The sequence below is a fragment of the Balaenoptera ricei genome, chromosome 4 (genome assembly GCF_028023285.1).
Source record: "Balaenoptera ricei isolate mBalRic1 chromosome 4, mBalRic1.hap2, whole genome shotgun sequence".
NCBI classification, from domain to species: Eukaryota; Metazoa; Chordata; class Mammalia; order Artiodactyla; family Balaenopteridae; genus Balaenoptera; species Balaenoptera ricei.
Window position 1 is genome coordinate 15,437,155 of NC_082642.1, and position 27,032 is coordinate 15,464,186.

At 40.6% G+C, this 27,032-nt stretch overlaps 1 protein-coding gene across 4 annotated transcripts in view; it reads left to right on the top strand.

Moving 5' to 3' along the window:
* The first annotated feature begins 15,492 nt into the window (after nt 1-15,492).
* The window catches only part of GK5 (glycerol kinase 5), a 76,462-nt gene continuing 64,922 nt past the window's right edge, over nt 15,493-27,032 (top strand). The window contains exons 1-3 of one of the 4 annotated variants that reach the window (XM_059921888.1): nt 15,493-15,573; nt 24,703-24,796; nt 26,526-26,601. In XM_059921888.1, coding sequence (XP_059777871.1) covers nt 26,540-26,601 — 62 coding nt within the window. In that variant the 5' untranslated portion in view covers nt 15,493-15,573; nt 24,703-24,796; nt 26,526-26,539. Of the gene's footprint in view, nt 15,760-15,985; nt 16,066-24,702; nt 24,797-26,525; nt 26,602-27,032 lie in introns of those variants that run through there. The other 3 variants (XM_059921890.1, XM_059921887.1, XM_059921889.1) reach the window with 3 other exon arrangements.

Here is a 27,032-nt window from a genome sequence, read left to right on the forward strand (position 1 = left end):
AATGGAGACGGGTGAAGAGTGAATCTGGAAAGGCAAACAGAAGAGACACAGCATAGTACTGATACACTGGGTCAACTGTGGATTATGGTTATAATAACCATGTTAAAACATGTGATTATAATAATGGAAGCCAAATAGTCATCTAAACAAAAGCATGTTATAACTGTATTAGGAAGATGGAAAGGGTGCACATATGTGGTGGCGGATGGAAATGTGTGTGTACTCTTCCATGGTGAACGTCAGTAGATCATGCCCCAAACTGATAAAATATGTCACTAATGGAAACACGAAAAGAAAATTTAATGTAACTGCCTACAATAAAATGAAATAAAACAATAAAAGAATTAACCGAGAAGACCTCTCACATCTTTCTCAGCCCTAACACCATATTATTATTATTCTCATGGTCCATAGGTGGAAAATTCTACATTTGACTAGTGAAACCTCCACCTCAAGAATGATTAGAAATTTAAAAATCCTAAATTAGGGACTTCCCTAGTGGTCCAGTGGTTAAGACTCCACACTTCCAATGCAGGGGCCGCAGGTTCAATCCCTGGCTGGGGAACTACGATCCCGCATGCCGTGAACAGAAAAAAAATAAAAATTCTAAATTAGGATTCTCACAAACTGGATTCTCACAGTCTCAAAAATATCACTCCATGGATTACTTATTAAGTACAGAAGGGGAGAAGGTACCTTCATAGTGTGGAGATTTGGCAGTCACTATTTTAAGCAAATAGTCAAGCTTGGCAACAGTTGCAAGAGTAGTAGGGAAGGACTGACATTCTATACTTCTTGATGTGATGCCAGTGGAGGACTCAACATCTCCAATGTGGTATTCTTGCCAAAAATGCTTGCCCTGACTCTAGCAGAGGGAAACATGTGGGATTTACAGCATAAATCCAGGCCAGATAACTGACCTGTTCTCTCCAAGGGAGGTTGCGGGCAGGGAGGGCTGGGAGAGATTCAAGAAAACTAATAGTCAGATACAATGTGTGAACCTTGATTGGATCTAGGTTAGGAAAAAATAACATTTATAAGGCACTTTATGGCTCAATGGGCTTCTTTGAATATGAGTGATGTTACTGAATTAAGGTCAGTTTTCTCAGGTACAGCAATGATGCCGCAGTTATGTAGGAGATGTTCATAATCTTGGAAGACACACACTGTTGTATTTAGGTGTGAAGTGTCATGTACCTGCCTCCCACTTTCAGATGGTCTGGCATAAAGGAAGCATAGAAAAAGATAGAGGGAATGTGGTCAGATGTCAACAATAGCCCTTTCGATGAGGACTATTCAGGTAAGAACACTGAAGACTATTCTTTCAACTCTTCTGCAGATTCTAAAGAAAAGATTTTAAATGCTTCTGAGGAGGGACAAATGTAGGGATTGGTGGGGTATTGTTTCATAATAAGCCTTGTTGAGCATGGGCTCTATCTACATCGTACATATTTAACCTTGATAAGGATAAAAACTAATAAAATAAAATCAGTCAAAGCCAACAGGAGGGACTTCCCTGGTGGTCCAGTGGCTAAGACTCTGCATTCCCAATGCAAGGGGCCCAGGTTCAATCCCTGGTCAGGGAACTAGATCCCACATGCCACAACTAAGAGTTCACATGCTGCAACTAAAGATCCCTCATGCTGCAAGTAAAAATCCCGCATGACACAACTAAGACCGGGCACAGCCGAATAAATAAATAAACATTAAAGAAAAAAAGCCAACAGGAGAAATATTACAATTTTGATAAATGTCATTTGGAAATTAGTACTTTTTACATTTAGCAGTTGAGTCTTAGGGCTGGAACTTGCCTGGAGAAACTCTCAGCCTGCCTCCTCTGTTGTAGAGATTAATAAAGTGAGGCTCAGCAGAGTTAAGTGACTTGCCCAAGGTCACACACCTATGTAGCAGCAGAGCCAGGTCTAGGGTTGCCGCACTTCTGCTCCAGTAATCTTTCCTTTATGTACCGTGAATCATTCATCTTCTATTGAATACTATTACTGCATAGTGAGTACACCACTGTGCAGTGATCTGTGCTCTTTCTTAAGACCGATAATACCAACAGCGGTGAAAGGGGAGGAAGAGGGAAAACCAGAAGGCTACAAAGACCACGGTCCAATATTGGCTGGGAAGGGAAATTGACACTGACATTGCAGAGTGGTCCCTCTCAGGCAGTAAAGAATCCATTCTACCAAATTAGAGGGTTTCATCAGTTCACACTCTAATTGACCATTAAAGCTTAGTAACTGATACTAAGAGGCTTGTAAGCCTTTGGCTCCCAACGTTTGGCCCAGCTGTCAAAAGTCAGCGCAGTCAAGACAGACAATGAAGTTTTGTTGCTGCTTGTGGTCATCACTGAGATTTTTAGACAAAGAGAAACAGTTCTTAGAATTTGGGGCACTTGGCTAGTTTTAAAAAATATCTGTCCAATTTCCTTGCCACGTTTTAAGACTCCAAACAATAAGGGTGGGTTTGACGATGTATATTTTATTCTTTTCCCCTATATCTTATTATAAAAAGTTTCCAAACACACTAAAAAAAATTACTTCTGAACATCCATATACACACCACCTAAATTCTACCATTACTATTCTACTATTCTTACGTTATTATGTGTAAGATCCATCGATCCATCTCTCTTATTACGTAAGAGCCATCGATCCATCTCTCTTTCTATTTACCAGTCCCTCTTGTTTTTGTATGCATTTCAAAGTAAGTTGCAGACATCAGTATACTTCCCCCAGATACTTCAGCATGCATATCACTAACTAGAATTCAATATTTTATGGTGCCTTTTTGTTTCTTTACAGGTAAAATTTATATAAAGTGAAATGCACAAATCTTAAGTGGGCCATGAGGTCTGGCAAATATACACACACATGCAACCTAAATCATCACCAAGGCACAGAACAGGAACATTACACACACAAAATTCCCTCACACCCTCTCCCAATAAATCCTCAACTGCCCAGAGGCAACCATTGTTCTGAAATCTTTTCACCAAAAATTAATTTTGCCAATGGAAAAAATGGAAAAAAACAGTATGTACTCTTTTTTAAAAAAATTGAAGTACAGTTGATTTACAGTATTATATTTGTTTCAGGTGTACAACATAGGGATTCAGTATAGCATATATACTCTTCATGCTAGGTTTCTTTTACTCAATATAATGTTTTAGCATTCATTCATGTTGTTGTGTGGATCAGTAGTTTGCTTCTCTTTATTTCTGAATAGTAGTCCATTGTGTGAAGAAGATAGCTTAAGATTTATTCTCCAACTGATGAACAGCTGATCTGTTTCCAGTTTGGTGTTCTTATGAATAAAGCTACTATGAATGTTCTTGCACATATCTTTTTGTAGACATTTGTTGGTTTTTTTTAAATATTTTTTTTAATGTACTTTTTTAAAAAAATAAATTTATTTATTTACTTTTGGCTGCATTGGGTCTTCATTGTGGTGCGCGGGCTTCTCATTGCAGTGGCTTTTCTTGTTGCGGAGCACGGGCTCTAGGTGCACGGGCTTCAGTAGTTGCAGCACCCAGGCTCAGTAGTGGGCTCTAGAGCACAGGTTCAGTAGTTGTGGAGCACGGGCTTAGTTGCTCCGCGGCATGTGGGATCTTCCCGGACCAGGGCTCGAACCTAGGTCCCCTGCATTGGCAGGTGGATTCTTAGCCACTGCGCCACTAGGGAAGTCCTAGGCATTTGTTTTCATTTATATTGGGTAAATACCTAGGAATGGAATTTGTGGGTCATAGGCTATGCATATGTTTAGTTACATAAGAAACTGTCAGACTTTTTCGACGTGGTCATACTAACTCATACTTTCACCATCAATGGGTGAGAATTCAATTTATTCCACATGTCCACCAACCTTTGTCTTCTTCTTCTTTAATATGAGCCATTCTGTTGGTGTGTATTCTTTATTCTTTGATAAATGCATTAATACCATTAAAATCAGTCTGTTTTTAGAAAAAAAGTGTACCCTCACTTAGAGAAGTCAAGACTTTGCTTTCTTGCACTCACAGGAAATTGACATACTTTAAAACATATACATGCAGTCTCTCTTTTTTTTCTTAGACTCTGTCTTATTTTTTTGTCGTTGTTTTGTAGTTTTTTAAAAATGTGGCAAAACACACATGACGAAATTTACCACTTTAACAATTTTAAAGTGTACAACACAGTGGTATTAAGTCCATGTATGATGCTGTGCACACATCACTGCAGAACTTTCTCATCAGCCCAAATGGAAACTCCACTTTTCACTCACCCTTCTCCTTCCTCCCAGCCCCCAGCACCCACAAATCTGATTTTTGTCTCTATGGATTTTCCTATTCTGGATATTTCATATAAATTGGATACTACAAAATGTGGCTGTTCTATGATTATAAGATAGTAGGTATGACTATAGACTCTTTGGTTGCCAGGACACAACACAAAGGCACTCTGGGTAGATGAAAGGCAGAACATGTTGTTACTTACAGCTCCAAATGAGAGAAGGCTTCCTTGCAGGAACGCACTGGGTTGGCAGGGGACAGGGCAGCAAGAAGCCGGAGCCGAAGGAGGCAGCTCAGGTGTGGCAAGCAGGGTGGGATTGAGCTTTGTTTTATGGACTTCCTGGGAAGTGGGAATTTTGAAGAATTATGTAGGTCTAAGGAAGAAGAGGTCACCCCTGTTAGGTATCTGGGAGCCTCTGGCAGTTGGGAATGTTTGTACATAACCCAGGAGTGTGAGAGCCCCAGAGGGAAGTAGTTGGGGTGGATGCTTAGCCAACTGCCCACAAAGGGGACATGAGAATTTTCACCATGACTTCAAATTGAGTCAAGAGAGCACTTGTGAAATATTATAGTACAGCAACCTTTTGTGTCAGGTTTCTTTCACTGACTACAGTGTTTTCAAGGCTCATCCATGTTGTAGCACGTGTCACTACTTCATTCTTTGCTATGGCTGAATACTATTCCATTGTCTGGATATACCACATTTTGTTTATTCCTTCATCCACGTAATGGACATTTGGATGGTTTCCACCTTTTGGCTATTAGGAATAGTGCTGCTATAAACATTCATGTACAAGTGTTTATTTGAACACCTATTTTCAATTCTTTAGAGTATATTCCCAGTATATTCTTTAGAGTGGAATTGCTGGGTGGTATGTAATGTACTGAGGAATCTCCAAACCATTCTCTGAGCGGCTGCATGATTTTACATTTCTGCCAGAAATGGACAAAGATTCCAACTTCCCTACATGCTCACCAGCACTTATTATTTTCCACCTTTTTATTATGACCATTCTAGTGGGTATGAAGTGGTATCTCACTGTGGTTTTGATTTGCATTTCCCTAATGACGGACGACAGTGAGCACCATTTTCTGTGCTTGCTGGCCATCTGTATGTCTTCTTTTGAGAGACGTCTATTCAAGTCCTTTGCCCATTCTTAAATTGGGTTGTTTGTCTTTTTGCATGAAATCTATCTTAACTCCACAAAGCAACTTTCTTTTGTCTAAATAATTTCCTCTTATTTTCAATACAGGCATACCTCAGAGATATTGCGGGTTTGGACCCAAACCACCGCAATAAAGCAAATATCACAACAAAGTGTGTCACATAAATTTTATGGTTTTCCAGTGCATACACAAGTTATGTTTACACTATACCATAGTCTCTTAAGTATTGCATTATGTCTAAAAAAGCAATGTACATACCTTAATTTAAAAATAATGCTGTTGCAGGCTTCCCTGGTGGCGTAGTGGTTAAGAATCCACCTGCCAATGCAGGGGACATGGGTTTGATCCCTGGCCCAGGAAGATCCCACGTGCCGCGGAGCAACTAAGCCCGTGCACCACAACTACTGAGTCTGCTCTCTAGAGCCCACGAGCCACAACTACTGAGCCCGTGTGCCTCAACTGCTGAAGCCCGCGCGCCAAGAACCCGTGCTGCGCAACGAGAAGCCACCGCAATGAGAAGCCCGCGCACCGCAACGAAGAGTAGCCCCTGCTCGCCGCAACTAGAGGAAGCCCGCGCGCAGCAACGAAGACCCAACGCAGCCAAAAATAAAATAAAATAAATTTATTAAAAATAATAATAATAATAATGCTGTTGGAAAAACGGTGCTGATATGCGTGCTCAATATGGGGTTGCCACAAACCTTCAATCTGTAAAAAATGCAATATCTGCAAAGTGTAAACAATAAAAGGAGGTATGCCTGTGTTTGTAGTTTTAACTTAATAAAAGACAAAGGTTTGCTTATTCCAACATGCAATATTTTTAAAAACACGGTTAAACAAAATATGTGCACTGTTTACGGAAAAGGATCAACTTTTCAGATGACATTATTCTAGTTTTCAGAAAAGAACTGAATATCCTGATTAGAAGGCATTAAATTAAACTGAGATTCAAACCTTATTATCCTATTATCAGAACAGGTGGCAAAAACACTATTCTTTTTTTTTTTTTTTAACGACTTTATTGGAGTATAATTGCTTTACAATGGTGTGTTAATTTCTGCTTTATAACAAAGTGAATCAGCTATACATCTACATATATCCCCATATCCCCTCCCTCTTGCGGCTCCCTCCCACCCTCCCTACCCCACCCCTCTAGGTGGTCACAGAGCACCGAGCTGATCTCCCTGTGCTATGTGGCTGCTTCCCACTAGCTATCTATTTTACGTTTGGTAGTGTATATATGTCCATGCCACTCTCTCACTTTGTCCCAGCTTACCCTTCCCCCTCCCCGTGTCCTCAAGTCCATTCTCTATATCTGCGTCTTTATTCCTGTCCTGCCCCTAGGTTCTTCAGAACCACTTTTTTTTTTTTTTTTTTTTTTTAGATTCCATATATATGTGTTAGCATATGGTATTTGTTTTTCTCGTTCTGACTTACTTCACTCTGTATGACAGACTCTAGGTCCATCCACACCACTACAAATAACTCAATTTTGTTTCTTTTTATGGCTGAGTAATATTCCGTTGTGTACATGTGCCACATCTTCTTTATCCATTCACCTGTCGATGGACACTTAGGTTGCTTCCATGTCCTGGCTATTGTAAATAGAGCTGCAATGAACATTGTGGTACATGACTCTTTTTGAATTATGGTTTTCTCAGGGTATATGCCCAGTAGTGGGATTGCTGGCTCGTATGGTAGTTCTATTTTTAGTTTTTTAAGGAACCCCCATATTGTTCTCCATAGTGGCTGTATCAAATTACATTCCCACCAATAGTGCAAGAGGGTTCCGTTTTCTCCACACCCTCTCCAGCATTTATTGTTTGTAGATTTTTTGAGGATGGCCATTCGGACTGGTGAAAAACACTATTCTTGAACGTAACTGGAGATGTTAAATACAATGGAGAAATGATGAGTCTCCTCAATTAAACCTAATTAATCCTCCAAAATAATATTTTATATGTGGGCAAAAGTTCGTCAAGCTATAGTAAGAAAGCTGAATTTTAATACTATTAAAATTAATCAAAAAACAGGCCTTGGCCACTATAATTCTAGGTAGTTTTTTTGCCTGCATCAGACAAACTGTGTCATAACCAGGAAAATCATACCCAACATGACCAACTGAGGGATTTAACTTTTCACATACATACCAAATTGCAAACACCGAAGAGTCAGGGCACATATGAAAACTAACTCCTAGTAAATACTAATTGAATTCAATCCAGTTAGAGACCACAATTTCTCAAAGTAGAAAAACAGGCCAAAGCAGTCCAGTAGACTTCTTTCAAGTGCTGAATAAGTGGACAGAAAACATGTAAACAAGGATAAAATTCATTTAGTCTAGAAAAATGAGTGCAACTAAGCTTTATACCAAAATCTCTTTTAAGAAAATAAGAAGTTCCTTGGCCTAAAGGAAAATTTATCTGGAGAACTGCCTGAGAGATGAGAAACAGGGCAAGAAAAAATGGACTCCTCTTTTGATCTCAGGAATCAGGGTGCACACTTGTTTCATTTAACATACTGGTACTAAATCTGGGAGAGGAAGGTCATAGTGACATATTTAGGTTGTTTGATGAACCCAAATTGTTGTGTTATAAAAATGTCAATCAGTAAATCAATAAATGTAGAAAGAATGATGGAATGAAAAAAAATCACAATTTGGCAACCATCTTAATAACTGATTAAGGCAAGAATCATCAATAGATGCTAAAATTATTGGGTGAAATTTTGAAGAGTGATAGGATATTTGCATAGTCTCAAAGTATCTCCCTATAAGACATTTATTAATTACAAAATGAATTATAGTATCTGCACAATGAAGAAATCTGGCTGACACCACCTTAATCAAGTGACCAACAGACATCATACTGAACTAATAGATACCACATACCTCCTAAGATGATGTACTGAGAAGCAGGGCTGGTACTCGGTTGAGGCAAGCAAGGCATTTGTAGCTTACCCTGTACTGGCTGAGAATGAATATCTCCTTAAATTTTGTGCACTGGGTACATCCTTTGCCTTATCCAAGGCCCAGCCCTGCTAAGAAGAGCATGTTGCTTTGGGCTGTTCTGGCCCAAAGTGCATAACCACCTGAATCTAATCAAGAAGAAACACCAGTCAAACTTAAAATGAAAGACATTCTACAAAATGAGTAGCCTGTACTTTTCAAAAATGTCATTGTCACTAAAGACAAAGACTGAGCAATGGTGCCAAGTGAAAGGAGACTAAGAAACATGACACTGAATGCAACACACAATCTGGGATTTTCTTTTTCTGTAAGAGACACTGTTGTGACAATCAGTGAAATCTGAATAAGAACTCTAGATTAGCTAACAGGATTGTGTATGATGATTATACAAGAGAATATACTTGTTTTTAGGAAGTTCTGACTCAAGTATTTTGGAGAAAATGGGCATCATGCCAGCAACTTACTTTCAAATGGTTCAGAAAAACATACAGGTAAATAGATAAATAGAAAAAGATAAACTTAATGTGGTAAAGTGTTAGTGTTTGGGAAATCTGGGTAAAGGGTATATAGCAATTCTTTGTGCTATCTTGTAACTTTTCTGTTAAGTCTGAAACTGTGTCAAAATAATTTTTAAAATCAAATATCTAATAGGAGAAACTAGGGAGACTAGGAGGAGGCAACGTGTACAAAGCAGTACATTTTCCAGAACTGAAGGACCCAGGTCTTCAGTCTGAAGGATAAACTAAAAAGAAGACCACACCTGTGAAGACCAGAAGACTGAATCTGAATAGAAAATCTTAAAGGCACGTGAGAGAAAAGACAAGAGTACCCACAAAAGAATGAGAATTAGACTGGCAGCAGACTTCTCATTAGTAATTACAGCTAGAAGCCAATGGAACAATATTTTCAAAGTGCAAAAAGAAAAGCTGTAAACCAGTATTCTCTACCATGTCAATCTTTTAAAAGTGAAGATATATGTGTAGATATTCAAAAACTGAGGAAGCTCACTCCCCAAGGATCCTCACTGAAAGAACTACTTACTTGTATCATCTGAGAGAAAGGAAACTGGCTTAGAAAGATGGAAATTGAATGAGATATGAAAGGCAATGCTGGGAAAATAAATTGATATACATGTTGCTAAGTCTAAATACGGAGACTTAGACAGAGAGAGAGATGTGCACATTCTCAGCTGAGCTCAAATAAGATGACATTCTGCCTTCTTCTTTCAGCCTTCATACTGTAAACAGATGTCCTTTCTACTGTCTATTTAGTGCCACATTTTTCACATGCTTGTGCTTTTTGTTGGTGATTTTGTGTTTAAAATGGCCCCGGCATAGTACCGAAATGCTCTGAAGTGTTTCTAAGCCCAGGAAGGCCACGATGTGCCCTGCAGGGAGAATACATGTGTTAGATAAGCTTCACTCAGGTATAAATTATAGCGCTGTCAGCTGTAAGTTCAATGTTGATGAATCAACAATATATATTAAGTAACATGTCTTTAAATAGAAACACATATTGAACAAGGTTATGTATTGATCAGTGGTTGGAAATGTGACCAGAGGCTGCAGGAGCCTAACCCTATATTTCCTCCAGCAGAAATGATTCGCTATTTGCCAATTGTGTTGGCCATAACTTTATAGAACAATAACTACTGCAAATAATGAGAGTCAACTGTAATTCTTTTTCAGTTAACTTAAAATCTACTGTTTTTTTATGGCTCTTTATTTCTAGTTTCTTTACTTTGTGGTCTGAATTAATTAGATTTTATTCTGAGTTTCATCCCCTTTATAGTTAAAGGATCTATCTTATTAACAAAGCATAATAGAGATTATTAAGGCACACTATCTAGAGCTACAATTTGTGAAATACAACCTGTAGTAACTGTATTTCAAAACAGGGCTTTTCCTTCCTTGACAGGATAAAATGTAAGCTTGCCAACTGAATGTTCTCATTGCTTAAAATCACTTCAAGTAGTGTGGATTTACTCAAAACATATAAAGGAACCAGGAATTGTCAAGCTATTACACTTAGCTTAATGTAAGCATGTCATTTGGTGAAAACCCCAGGTCCACAATCTGGCCCACATGTCACGAGGACCAAGCTCATTTACAGTCAGTCTGGAACTGGCAACTTCTTTTTGGGATGGGTTGCATCTAAAATGACTGAGATCAATCTGCTAAATTCAAGAGTTCTGAGTTACGTATGCAGATGACATCACCTTATGCTCATAGTAAAGGATTCAGAGTACTGTGTGCAAAAGGAACTTTTTAGAGTGATGGAGCTATTTTCTATATTAATGGTGGTGGTGATAGTTTCAGGGCTGCATATGTTTGTCAAAAGTCATAAAACTGTGCATCTCAATAAGTATGACTTCAAGAAAAGAATCCTGTGGGATCTGGGGAAAAAATAATGCCAACAGAGGCTAAGCAATATGTAGGGAGATGTTTCCTTCCTTATTCTGGCTTATTCTTAGCCAAAAGGCCAAGACAGAAATCTTTATTTTTGAAAACTTACCTCAAATCTAGTAACAGCTACTTTTCTACATTTTCTTCCACAGTACCATTCTTTATCTTGGATTTAAAATTGCCTTCTACAAAAATTCAAAATTTTTCCTCAAAAAACAAAGTTTTATTTGTATCCATGAATTCAAAAGTGTTTTCAGCCATTCTCTAATGTGGTTTAAATCTTAACTCACACAACTCATTCATTTGAGACTTTATAATGTCCCTAGCTGAATAAAGGCTTCTGACCACAAGTGAAACAGGATGATTGGGATGAGGAGGGGAGGTAGAATGCTCCTTTTAAGCCATGGCCTCTCTTTAGAACTTTCCAGCCTCTGGGTGTTCACAAACATGAGAAACCTGGCCACGTAAGGCTTCTTCCCCTCCCACAATGTATACAGACAGGTGAGTGAAGGAAAAGATTTCCTGTCACTTAATCCACTTCAGGAGGGGAGAAGTTAAGACACGGAGCAACAAGCCAGCTCATGTTTCTGACACTGGATGCCTCAGAAGGGCATGGAGATGGGCAAATACCTGGGCAGGTGTGGCAGGTGTGGCTCTGGAAAGGACCTCAGCGTAACAATGGTGAGAAATGGGCAGGGTCTGGATCTTAAGTTGGCCCGGATGGAGGAGGCCAGGGCTTCTAACCATGATTACTCAGAGCTGTGTAGGGAGGACAGACTTCATCAGCTGATGACAGTATTCAGGGGGTTCTGAATGGTGACCTGGGGACCATGTAACTCAGAGGCATGCCGACAGCATCCCAGACCACCACACTGGGATCCAGAAGAGGAAGTCTGGCTTTGAGGACTATACAAAGGTGGGGAGGACTATGGATTTGGGGTTTTTTTGAATTTTTATTGGAGTAGAGTCGATTTACAATGTTGTGCTAGTTTCAGGTGTACAGTAATGTGAATCATTCATGCGTATACATATATCCACCCTTTTTTTTAGATTCTTTTCCCATATAGGTCATTATAGAGTACTGAGTAGAGTTCCCTGTGCTATACAGTAGGTCCTTATTGGTTATCTATTTTATATATATAGTAGTGTGTATATGTCAATCCCAATCTCCCAATTTATCCCTCCCCTGCCCGCTTTCCCTCCTGGTGGGAGGATTATGGTTCTGTGGGAATCGAAGCTTGTACAATTTGGAGGGCCCACTTTAGGAAAAATAATACAAAAAGAATCCACTTTTGCAAATGCCATAAAGCACAGGACGCTGAACAGTTTGCTAGGGCTCTGCTCAGGGCCTCAGTAGGGGCCCATGCAAAGTGGGGGACATGAAGACATACTACGGTAAGTCTTCCCCTGTGTTGAGGCCAGGGCTGCAGACGCAGTCAGGAGTGGAGGTACAGAGCAGGAAGCCAAGGCAGGAGTCCAACCCAAGTTCGGCGGAGCTCCTGAAATAAGGGTGAAGAGAAAGGATGTGGTTTGATGCTCACGTGGGGATCTGGGGCTCAGTCCTGGTGTTCCAGGCGCCAGGCTCAGGGCAGGCAGCCTGACCTCCCTTCCACATCAGAAGGGCTGCATCGGTGGTCAGATGACAAGAAGCCCAGATGAATGCAGACGTTAGGAAGGGTTCACTGCCCTCTGTGTCCTGTGGCCATGTCAGGCAGAGGGTAAGGTCTGATAAGGACTTGCAAAACATTAACTTGTTTGTTCATTTAGTCATTCAGCAGGTACTTTGTGCCTCTTGGAGGAAAAAAGACTCAGGCCCTGTTTCTGTCCTCAGGGAGCTCACTGTCTAAAAGCAGTGGCTGACACCTAAACATGAAGTAGCCGGCATCCCAAAGGAAGTCACCTGTGGACCCCAAGAGTCTCTGAGTGGTGAGGAGGACCATTCTGGTTTTAACATCGAAAGTCCTGTGTTTCAAGAAATTCCTCAGTCCCTGGCAAAGAGGGACAGTTGGTCACCCTAGTAAGGAAGGACAGTGATTTGTTTCCTTGGAGGGAGGAGGGCATCGAGGGAGGTCCCTGGACTTAGCCCTGAAGCACCATCCATTTCCCTTCAGGGAGTCCCAGGGAATGCTGGCCTCACACGCTTTCTGATCCAGCCCTGAGTAACCGCATCCGCGTTTCTCAAGAGCCTGGGAGGCTGGTGCAAGTTGTAATTCTGGGCCTGCCGCCAGAGGAGAAAGTGTAAGGAGCGACAGTGGTGGGGAATGAGCCTGGGAGAAAGCCTCAGCGGCCACCTCTGGGCCAAGCCCAGAATCTGAGGGGAAGCAGCAGCCGAGCCAGAGGCAGACCAAGGCCATCAGGTGATGGAGCTCAGAGCAGCAGTGGACTCTGAATCAAGAACAATGAACCGACCCACTAGCAAAGGGACTTTCAGAGTTTCTGAGCTCTGTGCCCCGAAGCGACTTGCTCCTTTCCCTGAGGGCGGAGCAGGGTGAGAGGTGCTAGCAGAGAACAATGACGGAGGAGGAAACACAGTATCCCTTTGTTCCCCCAGGCCTCTCCTAGGCAACAGTCTGTCCAGGTTAGGGAATTCACTCTGGATTTTTAATCTGAGATCTTCATGTTTAGTTTATCTCACACCCACCTGAAACCTCATGCCAAGTATTGTGTATATTAAGCATGTTCTTGGGAAGATAGCATCATCAGGATCTCAGAGTTGTTCAAGATCAGAAACAGATTAAGAAACACTAGACTAAGTGGTTGCTAAGCTCCCTGTTTTCACAGTCTATGATTCTTTGATAATACTCAAGATCACTTGATGCGGATGTATAAAAAGAATCACAAGAGAAGTTACTGTAGGTGTCCAAGAAACCCAAGAATTATCACTTTGAGAAATATGCTAAATGTTCATATCAGGAATACAAAACAGCTTTCTCTCTTGTGAAAGGGGACCTGTGATGGTTAATTTTATGTGTCAACTTGACTAAGCTAGTGGGCACACTGTGAAGGTGCCCAGTTGTTTGGGCAAGCACCAATCTAGATGCTGCTGTGAGAGATATTTTTTAGATGTGATTAACATTTAAATCAGTAGACCTTGAGTAAAGCAAATGACCCTTCACAATGTTGGTGGGCCGCATCCAATCAGTTGAAGGCCTTAAGAGCAAAGATCGAGGTTTCCCAAAGAAGAATTCTCCTTAAGATTGCAACATAGGAACCCTGCCTGCGTTTCCAGCCTACTGCCCAGCAGAATGTAGACTCAGACTGTAACATCAACTCTTATCTGAATTTCTAAACTTCCAGCCTGCCCTAGAGATTTCTGGGACTTGCCAGCCCTCACGAGCATGTGAGCCAATTCCTTAAAATAAATCTCAATCTCTATCCTATTGGTTCTCTTTCTCTGGAGAACTCTGGCCAGACTACGTGACCCATTAGTCATTTATTTCAAAATTACAATACTGGGGATTAACATAGTATATATGACTCACCAAAATGGTCACCACTGGTGAAGGCAGTCCTGGGGCCATTTGGAACAAATGAGTACTATTAGAGAGGAACAGGGTACGAAGACAAAGATTAAACACAAAAACAAAAACCATACTCTTCCAGGTGCTTGTTCCAAGTTTCAAGTAATATGGCCAAAGAACCATTGGTCAAAGGCCATTGGTCAAATGGGCTGAAAGCCAGTGGGTTAACATGACAATTTGTTCAAAAGAACGATTTGGCTTAAAATGAATATCCCTTACTTTTTAATTGATATACCACTCTGCACTGTGAAACTTTTTCACAAAGAGCACATATCCATATTATTTTCATAATTTTACAGAAAGAAGACATTGAATATTTTCAGACACTGGTTTTTTTGGAGCGCTGGTGTGGTGATGGTGGAAAGGTGGCTGAAGCAGGCATTAACGCCTCCGCACTCCCCGCATATAAAGACCACCCCATGGGACTCCCCATGGGACTCCCCCTGGGCTCGAGGCTGGTGACCAGAGCTGCAGGAAACTCGAAATTTCCGCAGGCCTCCTTCCTGTCCCCTGCGTGGAAGAGCCCACGCTCTTTTGGCAGGAGTGAAAGGTAAAGGGCCCTAGAGGGACTTTCAGGTTCCTGAAAAGGCAGTCGTTGGGGTGGAGCTTGATGGTAAAAACAGCCACCCCTGGCTTTATCCCTTCTTCCCCACCAGAGGGCTGGGGAATGTCCAACTCATTTGAGTGTTTATTTCATTTGGCAAGTATTTTTTGATGTGTATTATATGTGCAAACCTGACCAGGTTTTCTGAGGAGAGAAGTCTTGGGGGGAAAACCCTCAGTTTATTAATGAATACCTTCGGCGGAAGTTTGAATTTCTTTTCAGGTCACTTTATTTTTCTTAATAGAGATTCATAATATGTAATTGGGTTGAAAGAAATGCAGGCACTGCCGCAGGGTGCGTGGAGTTAGGAGGGAAATCATGAAAATTACGGGCCAGGGCAACGCTGAGAGCTGCCGGTGTTTGGAGAACCGGGCGGTACGGGTGACCCGGGACTCCAGGGACCCGCCACCGCCCTGCTCGCCTCCACACGCCCCACGCGGCCGCCGAGACCGCCCCCACTCCTGCAAAGGGTTCCTGCGCAGCCGCGACGTCACGGCGTCGGGGCGGGGCCCGCGGCGGGGGCGGGGCCGCTCCCGGATCTCGCGGAGGGGGCGGGCCGGGGGCGGTGGCCCGGCGGGGAGCGCTCAGCCTCTGAGGTACGGGCGTTTAGAGCGCGCCCGCTCGGCTGGAGGCAGGTGCGGAGAGCCGTGGGGGTCGGGATGTCAGGGCCGCCCACAGTCCCGGAGCAGACGCGCCCCGAGCAGAGCGCGCCGGACCCGCGGCGCGCAGGCTTCGTGCTGGGGCTGGACGTGGGCAGCTCGGTGATTCGCTGCCACGTCTATGACCGCGCGGCGCGGATCCGCGGCTCCAGCGCTCAGAAGGTGACCGAGGAGCTGGCGTCGGGGCAGCGGGTCTGGGTCGCGCGGGGCACCCGGGATCGGGTCGCGGGGAGGCGAGAGGGCGGGACCTCCTCATCCGGCTTGGACGCAGCCACCTGCAGCACCGCGGGCCCTTCGACCTGAGCGGCGCGCCGGGACAGCCCAGGTCCCCGCATTCCCTCCCCGGGCAGGGCTGAAACTTGCGCGCCCTTTCTGTCCCGGCTGAAGACAGCAGGGGCTCGGTTTGTGACCTGGGACCGCTCACTCGCTTCCGCTCACCTGAGGATTCGCCTCTCTGGCCTCACCTGGGTGGGACTGCGGTGACTCCCGGGGCAGGGCAGGCTGCGCGTGTCCAGTCAGAGGGTGCTTTGTGACTTGCTTGGTTTTTCCTGCACTTCCTTGATAGGTGTCCAACCCTGTCTTTATTTACATTTAGGATTTTCAAATCTTGATGGAATTTAAGTTTATGTTCGTAATTCAGTTATCATCATTAACTGCTTCTCAAAGTGCTGAGCAACTGATTTCCAGAGATATGAGAAGTATTGGGCAAGTTTTGAAGGCTGTGTTGTCATTACTTTTCTCATTTCCATCTTTGACAATTCATGAAAATATCTTTTTTCTGGTTTGAGAAACCTATCAAGTCATTAGTTGTTATTAGTAAAGCAACTAACAGATTGGTATTCTTCTGTCCTCGTTTTAATGAAGTGTTGATTTCTACACAGTTGACAGCATGCCAAAAATAATGTTGATTCCATGTGATGTTTTTTATTTACTCTTCTTTCCAATACAAACATCTTTTTATGTTAGCGGTGTTGGGGGAACAGGAGCTATTAGTTACCTAACCCATCCCCAGCAGCCCTGGACTCCCTCATTTGCTTGGTTCCCACCCTTTTCCCCATCCCCTTAGAAGTGTTTCTCAGCCGCAGGGGTTGCCCAGGAGCAGGTCCAGCCAAAAGACTGCTTTGAGCGTTTGTGTTCAGGACTTCCTCATTCTGGTTTCAGGACCAGGACAGGGAGCTGGGACTAGAGCAGCTCCCTGGTCCCTTCTCTGTTCACCTCTGCAGGAACACTGCCCACCTAGCCACACACCCCACCCCTAAACCCACCTGAAAGGACTGCTGAAAGGCGGATTCTGTCCTTCAGCGACTATGTCCTCCTTATCTTTTTATGAGTCTTTATCAGAACACGATGATACTTTACACACAGTCTCCCTTACAATTCTAGACACAAAGTACTTTTGTTTTAAGCAGTGATTTTTTTTTTTTCCAAAGAAGTTGAAGTGTTTGAAACCGAAGGGATGCAGAAATTGTTAGAAGATCACGTTTCACAGTTGCTATATAATTTGGGGGGGAATCGTTATTTTTTTAGAAATGAGGTAAGAATCTCAAAGATGAATCAAGATTGCTGTGAGCAGCAGAATGGTTTGCTCAGACTCAAAACTGTGGCGAAGGTGTCTGGAAAGGGATGCGAGTAAATAAAAATACAAAAATTCCTTGCCCACAAAGGATGAAGCGCTATGTCTTAAATGAAGGAGTTGAAAGCAGTGCCTGTCAACCTGTGATGGGAGTTTACAGAAGTGCTTCTGAAAGTGTGGCTCCCAGCTGCTGGGGTTGAGAGGGAGAAACGAAGATTTAGAAACTTGTGTAGCAGCTTGGCAGAGTCATTTTGTGTCTGTTGACCTCAATAATAAAACATTTGGGATTTTACTTTGTATGTCCTTTTTTCCTAGAAAGTTGTTTTAATTGTGTCTTAAAAATTGTTGGTTCACAATGAATTACAAATCAGAAAAAAAACCAAACAGCAACTGGTCCTTTACTTCAGATGGCTTGAGTTTTTTGGGAAAATCGGTCTTGTTGGTCTACATTGCTTCTTAGCACCAGGCTTATTACTTCATGAGTGCAGAATAAATAACTGAATCGCATTTAATCAAAGTATTAGGAAATCAGTTTGCTTCATGGGACTCTATGGATACAGAGAACTTGTGTTTATTTACTCAAGTGAAAATCACACCTCTGCTAAATTATGTTGGAAAGAATATATAATAGAAACCCAAACGTCTTAGTATAGGATTTGATTGATATTGCTAAATAAATAGCTTAAAAAGGAGAGAAAGAAAAACTGAACAGATCACCCTTTAGAGATAAGAACAGAATAGGCTTTGTTGGCCTTTTAATTAAAATTGAAATCCCAAACAGGAACCTTTACATTAGAAGGCTGGTACTAGGCCTCTCAGAAGACTTTAATTTTATCTCTTATGGCATTCATTTTTTAATAGCAGAGGCACATTTTTAGCCTTTTTCTATAAGTTATATTTAAAAAAAAATCTTTCTATGGACTCTTAAATATTGGCGTTATATACTAGAGTAGTATTCAGAGTTAGGAATCCCACATGTGAATATTTGATATTTTTAGTTTTTCAAAATGAAGAAAGATCATCATGGTCCCCATTGAAACATCATGCCATTGTGAGAAACCGTAAAAGATGATAACATCTTGGTTGGAAGAACAGGACAGAAAGGCCACTCCAAAGAAAACAGTGGACTCTCCAGTACCGTGTACCCTCTGGACATTCTTGAAAAACACTGGTTGTTGTCTTGTCTTTTGTTTTTAATCAACAAAACACGTTTTCTTCTTAGCTTTGATTATATTCTTGATCTAATTTCGGTTTGGTCTTCTAAACTTTTGTGACATGTTTAGGGATGGTGAGCTGTCCGGGTTGGTGGAGTGGGGTGGAAGGGACCCTGAAGTGACACGGACCCTGGTTTGTAGGCTTGACGCGATGATGGCCACGTTGAGTTTTTTGGCGTGAGGAAGGTGTTTATTGCAGTTGAGCCATTACAGTCTGTGGTCATGAAAGTATCGCATGGAAAGAACAGAAATGTTGTTTGATAGAAGGGGAATAGATTTTGTTAAATCTGTTTGTTTCTAATGAGTTCACTGGGGAATAATAGATTCTTTTTTCATATCATCCCCATGTCACCCTCATGCTCCCCACATTGTCACTGTTTTCTCACGGTTCCTTTTATTTCTCTTTATTTCGGCCTTTTCTTATGTGTTAGAGGTTTTCCTTAAATGGTGATCTTTGGTTGGTTATCTGTTCATATTTTCAGTACTATTTCTTACTTTTCTCAGCTATATCTGGTATTTGCAAGTAAAGAACTTCCCTGGTTCAGCCCCTCCAGAGAGTAAATCTCACACCTTCTGCCCGGTTAGGGAGGGGCAGTGGATCGGGCTGGACAAGGAGAATTGAGGATCCTTAGAAAGACTGAATCAATCCTCTGTTCAGCCCCATCTGGCCTCCCAGCCTTCTGAGGTACCTCTAATTTTCAGGGTTCTATCCTAGAATCTGCCAGAGGTTGAACAGAGGTTGTATAATCTGAGCAGCTAGTGAGGTATCCAGTTTTCTCTTCTGTGCTTAGCCCTGTATAGTAAGTCCCCTACATACGAACCTTCAAATTGCGAACTTTCAAGGATGTGAACACGCGTTCGCATGTTCAGTCACATAAGTTAGTCCACGTGTCTGGCGTACATTGTCACTTGTGTACATCCTCTGCAAGTGGTTGTGCTTTTGTGTACTTTACAGTACTGTACAAGCCCAAGTAGTACAGTATCTTTATTTCTTGCTTCTTTATTTCGGAAGTAAGCGTAAAAGCAGAGGTTATGTAGCTGTTACTGCTGAAGAACTGAAGAGGTTCACAATGCAGGAAATGGCAAGGGGATTTTCTTTATTTGAGGAGGCACTGTTAGTTTTTGAGGCACAAGACCCGAACATAGAACGGTACGCAAAGGTTGCAGCTGTCGTTGAGAATGCAATCCAGTGCTACTGTGTCACCTATGATGAGAAAAAAAGAGCTACTACCCAGACATCACTGGATCGTTAATTCAAGAGGGTAGATAGAATTGAATCCAGCAAGGAACCAGAGCCTGTGCCATCAACGTCAGGCGTGAGTGAAATTGCAGCTTGCCCTCCGTCTCCTATTGCTGACGATCCTTCAGCTCTACCATCTCCCACCTCCTCTCCCTTCTCCAGTCAGTAACTCTTCTTGCCTGTTCACTCGATGCCAGCCCCTGTATGCCAGCTGTTGTACTGTACTACTGTACTTTTCAAGGTAATGTACTGTAAGATTAAAAATGTTTTCTTTATTTTTTGTATTTGTTTTTCATGTATTATTTTTGTGAAAAGTATTATAAACCTACTACAGTACAGTGCTATATAGCCGATTGTGTTAGTTGGATACCTAGGCTAACTTTGTTGGACTTTCAAACAAATTGGATTTACCAACGTGCTCTCGGAACGGAACTCGCTCATATGTAGGGGACTTACTGTACCCACTCACTGATCGTATTAAAAACATTCGTTAAAACCTGGTCTGAGCTTCCTTGCTCTCTTCTTGCATAAATCTTTTTCATGTTTTTATTTTAATGGAGTCTTGAGAGGAATTGGAGATAAAAAGCTTATGTTCAAGCCATCATTTTAACTTGAAGCCATAGGTTCTTTTTATTGTATTTTTAAAATTAGCGTATGGTAAAGTTGACTTTTTTGGTGAATAAGTCCTGTGAGTTTTAGCACATATGTCGAAGTAACCCAGAAAACTCCCTTGTGCTAGCCCTTTGTAGTCAGACCCTCCTCCCACATCTAATCTCTGAAAACCACTGATCTGTTTCCCATGACTATAGTTTTTTGTCTTTCTGAGAATGTCATATAAGTGGAACAATACAGTAAGTAGCCTTTGGAGACAGGCTTTTTTCAGCATAATGCCTTTGAGATTCATCCATATTGTGTGTATCAATAGTTCATTCTTTATTATTTCTGAGTAGTAATCCACTATATGGATGTACCACGTTCATTCACCTGTTGAAGTACATTTGGGTTGTTTCCAGTTTCTGGTGATTTTGGATAGAGCTGCTATAAACATTTGTGTACAGATTTTAATGTGAATGTAAGTTTTCATTTCTCTGGGTTCAATACCTAGGGGTGGGATTGTTGGGTCACATGGTAAGTAAATATTTAACCTAACAAGAAATTGCCAAATTCCCGAGTGCCTCTACCATTTTGCATTCCCACCAGCAATGTATATGAGTTCTATTTGTTCTTTACTAACACTTGATATTGTTAGTAATTTTTATTTTAGGCATCCTAATAGATGTAGTGATATCTCATTGTGGTTTTGATTTGCATTTGCCTAATTGCTAATGATGCTGAATATTTCCATGTGCATATTTTCTGTCTGTGTATCTTCTTTGATAAAGTGCCTGTTCAGGTCTTTTGGCCATTTTTTAATTGAGTTGTTTTCTTACTGTTGAGTTTTGAGATTTTTAAAATATCTTCTAGATATAAATCCTGTGTTGAATATGCGATTTGCAGATATTTTCAACCGGTCTGTACTTGGTCTTTTCATCTTCTTAACAGTATCTTTTGCAGAGCAAACATTTTTAATTTTGATGAAGCTCATTTCTTGAATATTTTTGTTCATGAATTGTACTTTTGGTGTCATGTCTAAGAACTCTTCACCTAACCCCAAGTCACAAAGATTTCCTGCTGTGATTTCCTCTAAGCATTTTACAGTTTTACATTTTACATTTAGATCTATGATCCATTTTGAGTTAGTTTTTTGTGTAAGACGTGAGGTTTAGGTTGAGGTTAGTTTTTTTGCATGTGGATGTCTCTTTCAACTCTGTTGAAAAAGCTGTCTTTTCCCCATTGAATTGCCTTGTATATTTGTCCAAAATCAATTAGCCATACTTATGTGGGTCTATTTCTGGATTCTCTTCTGTTTCATTGATCTGTTTGCTATTTTTATGATTACACTATTTTGATTAATGATTACACTATTTTGATTACTATGGCTTTATAGTAAGTCTTGAAATTGCATAATGTGATTCTTCCAATCTTTTTCAACATTGTTTTGGCTATTTTAGTTCTTTTGCTTTTCCATATAAATTTTAGAATCATCATATCTATATCTATTAAAAATCCTAGGATTTTGATATAGAATTGTGGATGGAAATTCTTTTAGCACTCTAAAAATGTTGGGCCACTTCCTCCGGGCCTTCATGGTTCTGATGAGAAAGTCCACAGTCATTCGAATCATTATTCTGTGCATGTAATCTGTCTGGTTGCTTTCAATTTTGTTTTGTTTTGTTTTCAGTTTTCAGCATTTGAATTATGCTGGATCTGGCTGTGTAGTGCTTTGGACTTATCCTGGTAGGAGTTTTCTAAGCTTCTTAAAAATTTAGATTTTAAATCTTTCACTGAGCTTGGGAATTTTTTGCAGTATTACTTCCCTGAAGTAATTTTTTTCTGCACTGAACTCTTTCTTTTCTTCTTTGGGGCCTCTGGTGACATAAACATTGTCCCACAGATCCCTGAGACTTTATTCTTTTTTTCTTTCTGTTGTTCAGATTAGAGAATTTCTATTGACCTATCCTTAAGCTTACTGACTTTCTTCTCTCATCTCCATTCTACTATTGAGCGCATCCAGTATGTTTTTTATTTTAATTATTATATTTTTCTTTTTTTAATTGATTTTTTCCAGCTTTATTGAGGTATGATTGCCAAATAAAAGTTGTATATATTTAAGGTATGTAAATTGATGTTTTGGTATATGTATACATTGTTAATTAAATAACATAATTAATGTTAATTACTCATCATGAGTATACAGATGAGATACTCATCATCTCACATGGTTACCATTTGTGTGTTTGTGTATGTGGGTGTTGAGAACACTTGAGAACTACTCTCTTAGCAAATTTCAAGTGTATAGTACATTATTATTAACTCTAGTCACCATGGTGTACATTAGGTCTCTAGACCTTATTCATCTTATAACTGAAAGTTTGTATCCATTTCCCCCACTCCCCTAATAATTGTATTTTTTAATCCTGAAATTGTTAGAATTTCATTTTTCTTTTTTCTTTTGTTTTTTTTGGCCATGCTGCTCAGCTTGTGGGATCTTAGTTCCCCGACCAGAGATTGAACCTGGGCCTTGGCAGTGAAAGCGCCAAGTCCTAACCACTGGACTGTCAGGGAATTACCAAAATTTCATTTTTCTTCATGTCTTTTATTTCTTTGCTGAGACTTTCTATCTTGTTTCAGAAGAATTCACCCTTACTTCTTGGAGCATTTTTGTAATAGCTGCTTTAAAGTCTTTATCAGATATCTGTGTTATGGTGGTATTGTTATCTATTATCTTTTCCCATGTGAGCTGAGATTTTTCTGATTCTTAATATACCTTGTAATTTTGGATTATATCCTGGGCATTTTGATTATCATGTTATAAGACTCTGGGTCTTGTGTAAAGTCTATGACAAATGTTGATATTTTTCTTTTAGTAGGCAGTTAATGCAGCTGCGTTCAGGCTACAAATGCTGACCAGCCTTCCTTGGACTTTGGTTTCAATGTTAATTCTGTTTTTAAGATCTTGGAGGTACTATTTGGATCTGCCCTGTGTAGTATGTGCCACCTAGAGGTCAGTCTGGGACCTGGGCAGTGGTCTATTTTTTCAGTTCTGCTTTTAACATCGTTGCTATGCTGTCTGGTATTATATTCATATACGTACAGCTTCCAGATGAGCCTAGGAATTCATCCACAACTTTCTGGAGTAGCTTTCCCAAGCTCTTCCCTCTCTGAGATCTTCCTGGGATTTTTGGTTCCCTGAGCCTCCCCCTTTTGGGTCCTCTTGCCAGAAGCTGGAGCTTTCATTATCCCATTCTGCTGGACACTTCCTATGTCCACATCTGAGGCTAGGCATCAGGAGCACACAGAGAGAAAAAAGCCATCGGGGGTTCACCTTACCCTCTTGGGCCCCCAGCTCCTCTGATTAGAGAGGAAGTTTTACCTCCCTCAGTATTTTGGGTGCTTGTGGTTACTGCTGCAGCCACCACGATGGGATAGCCAGGATATAAAAGTATGGAGGTGGGGGGGATAAAAAACAAAAGTGAGGGATTTCTCACATTCCCTCTGAGTGTTAGCAAAAACTCTACAGGTGTTTTCACTGCACCCTGATACCCACTTCTGGTTTTCAACTGCCTTGAGTCCAGGCCAGGGGGTACCAGAAGAAAAGTGGGAAACTCACCACCAGTTCAGTGGTATTCTAATTCTTATCTTCTTCCCCAGTCTGCCTGCCACCGCATACTTTTTGCAGTCCACAGATAGCTGCTCCGTGCATTCTGTCCAGGTTTTATATCTGTATTCAGTGGGAAAGAGTGGGGGGAGTGTGCTTACTCCATCATAGCTTGAGCCAGAACTCAGTACTTTATTTGCTAATTTAAGCTTTTTTTTTAAGTTTGACTTTTAATTACAAAAACAACACATCTTCATTGTAGAAAACCTGAAAAATAAAGGTAAACTTAGAAAATAAAATAAAGCTAAAATCTTTCTGTAAACTTATGAACTGAAGAAAACTGTTATTTTGGTGTATCCTTTTTTATTTCATATATGTATTTTTTAAAATTAGTTTATTTATTTTTGGCTGCATTGGGTCTTTGTTGCTGCGCACGGGCTTTCTCTAGTTGTGGCGAGCAGGGGCTACTCTTCGCTGCAGTGCGTGGGCTTCTCATTGTGGTGGCTTCTCTTGTTGCAGAGCATGGGCTCTAGGTGCGCAGGCTTCCATAGTGGTGGCACGCAGGCTCAGTAGTTGTGGCTCACGGGTTCTAAAGCTCAGGCTCAGTAGTTGCGGCACAAGGGCTTAGTTGCTCTGCAGCATATGGGATCTTCCCGGGCCAGGGCTCGAACCCGTGTCCCCTGCATTGGCAGGCGGATTCTTAACCACTGAGTTACCAGGGAAGTCCCTATATATGTATTTTTTCCACGTTAACAATAAAAATGAATTAGGTAATAAATAAAATCATGTTTTAAATTATTTTAACCAGTAACCTTAAGACCCAGATGCTATTGACTTGATCTAATGTTGTTTATACTAAATCTTCTCTTTTCCTAAATAGGTAAAAAGTCTTTATCCTCAAGCTGGCTGGGTTGAAATTGATCCTGATATTCTCTGGCTTCAGTTTGTTGCTGTAATAAAAGAATCTGTCAAAGGTAATTGGATTTATAAAAGTAAAGATAGTCAGTAAAGTGTGTTTTGTGTGTAATAAAGAGTTTTCCTCAGGCGTCTGTAGAATTTTGTGGGTTTCCTAAGTTATACATACAGTATTTTATTGGGGTCACAGTTTCCCAGTAGTTTGGGGAGGGGAACATTTGTGGTTTACAGTGAACCACTTTGTCAAGGGAAGGTAATAGCAGCTCTGTCCTCTGCTTTAACTCTTTTTGAGCTGCAGTATTAAAGTCTCACCTTCCCTCTTGGTTCCCTGTTGTAGCTAGTACCCATTTGATTTCCTGTTGTTTTAAAGTACCAGAGGGTTATAAACACAGTTACAACACTCAGTTCCTGCTATCAGGAGTTTACAACTGAGTTACCTTTATTGTAAAATAAGTTTTTGTTTTGTTTTTTCCTGAGCAGCCTCTTAATGCAAAGTGCCCTCCTGGCCGCAGCCAGGGTCTGAAATCTTAGCTCGTTAAGAACATTTGCAGTGCAACCTTCTTTAAGAATATGGCGAAAGAGGACTTGTAAATTTGAAAAGGTCTTTTACTTCATTTTTCTGACTGAATTGCTTCTCCTTCTCACCTTTCTGGTTTGAGGTATTTCAAAACCTATAAAAAAGAGTTCAGAGAATACTACGTTGAACAGCTGTGTACCTTCTCCTAGATTCAAATGTGTTTTACAGTGTTTACATTACCGTCCTCTACAAACTTTTTTTCTTTTTGGCTGACCAATGTGAGAGTTGGTTGTGATGTAATAACCTGTCACCCCTAAATACTTCAGCATTACCTCCAAAGAAAAGGAGTATTCTCAAATGGAAACACAATGCAGTTATCACACAGGAAATTTAACATTAACCCAGTGATATTTTCTAATACTTGGTCCTCAATATTCCCCTCTTATCTCAGTCTTGAATAACTTTTTTTTCAATCCAAAATCCAACCAGAGATAAGGCATTGCCTTTAGCAGTCAGTCTGTTTAGTCTCCTTTAATCTAGACCGTGTTCTTCATGACACTGAGAGTTTTCAAAAGTACGGAACAGTTAAATAGACTGTCCTGCATTTGGAGGTTGTCAGATTATTTACTTATGATCAGGTTAGGTTAAATATTTTTGGAAGGAGTACTGAAAAGAGGGGGGATGTGTCTTCCTCATTGCTCAAACTGAAGGTGTCCCTAATTTGCTCAGTGGGATAAGTTGCTTTTTTAAAAGAATATCATGAAAACACTTGAGCTGCTATATTTTAAGAAATTTGGACCTTCCAAAAATCCAAGTTTTTATTTGCATTCTAGCATCTGTTTGTGTGGAAAATAAGATCTGTGCTTCAATATTTATACTACATTCCCTGAGGACTTTCTCTTGTTGCCATCAACCAGCTTCTATTATGGCTTATATCTTTGCTTAAATTAAGATCCAATTTTTTAGTATCAATATTATCAAGAAGAAAATACAATCTGACTTACTTTAAGTAGTGTTTGTTTTTTTCTAATCTTTAAAGCAAAAAGGCCGTTTTATTATTATTAATTATAAACTTTTTTCCCTTTAAGTAAAAAAATACTACAAAATCATGCTGGTAATGCTTTATTTATTAGCTCCAACTGTGTTATTAAAATGCTAAACCCAGTTGTTTTTCTTAAAGATTATATTAAATGATTTCTTTTCCATATGATAGTATTATAAAGAAAAACTTCCCGGGCTTTTAAATGTATCTTATCTATCTTTATTTTTAGCTGCAGGACTAGAGATGAATCAAATTGTCGGTCTTGGCATTTCAACACAGAGAGCAACTTTTATTACGTGGGACAAGTAAGTGCATTGTGCAATAAGAACTCTAATGCTGAGTTCATACCACGGTGAACACATTGCTGAGAAACCTGTTTGGGTAGTTTTAAATTTGTGAAGTAAGAACAGTTTTGCTTGGTTAAGAGGGATGAAAGTGGACCTACTTTCTGGCTTAATTAAATATGCTCGCTGACAACATCATTCTCAACGGTGAAAAACTGAAACCGTTTCCACTAAGATCAGGAACAAGACAATGTTGCCCGCTCTCACCACTATTACTCAACATAGTTTTGGAAGTTTTAGCCACAGCAATCAGAGAAGAAAAAGAAATAAAAGGAATCCAAATTGGAAAAGAAGAAGTAAACCTGTCAGTGTTTGCAGATGACATGATACTTACTATACATAGAGAATCCCAAAGACGCTGCCAGAAAACTACTAGAGCTAATCAATGAATT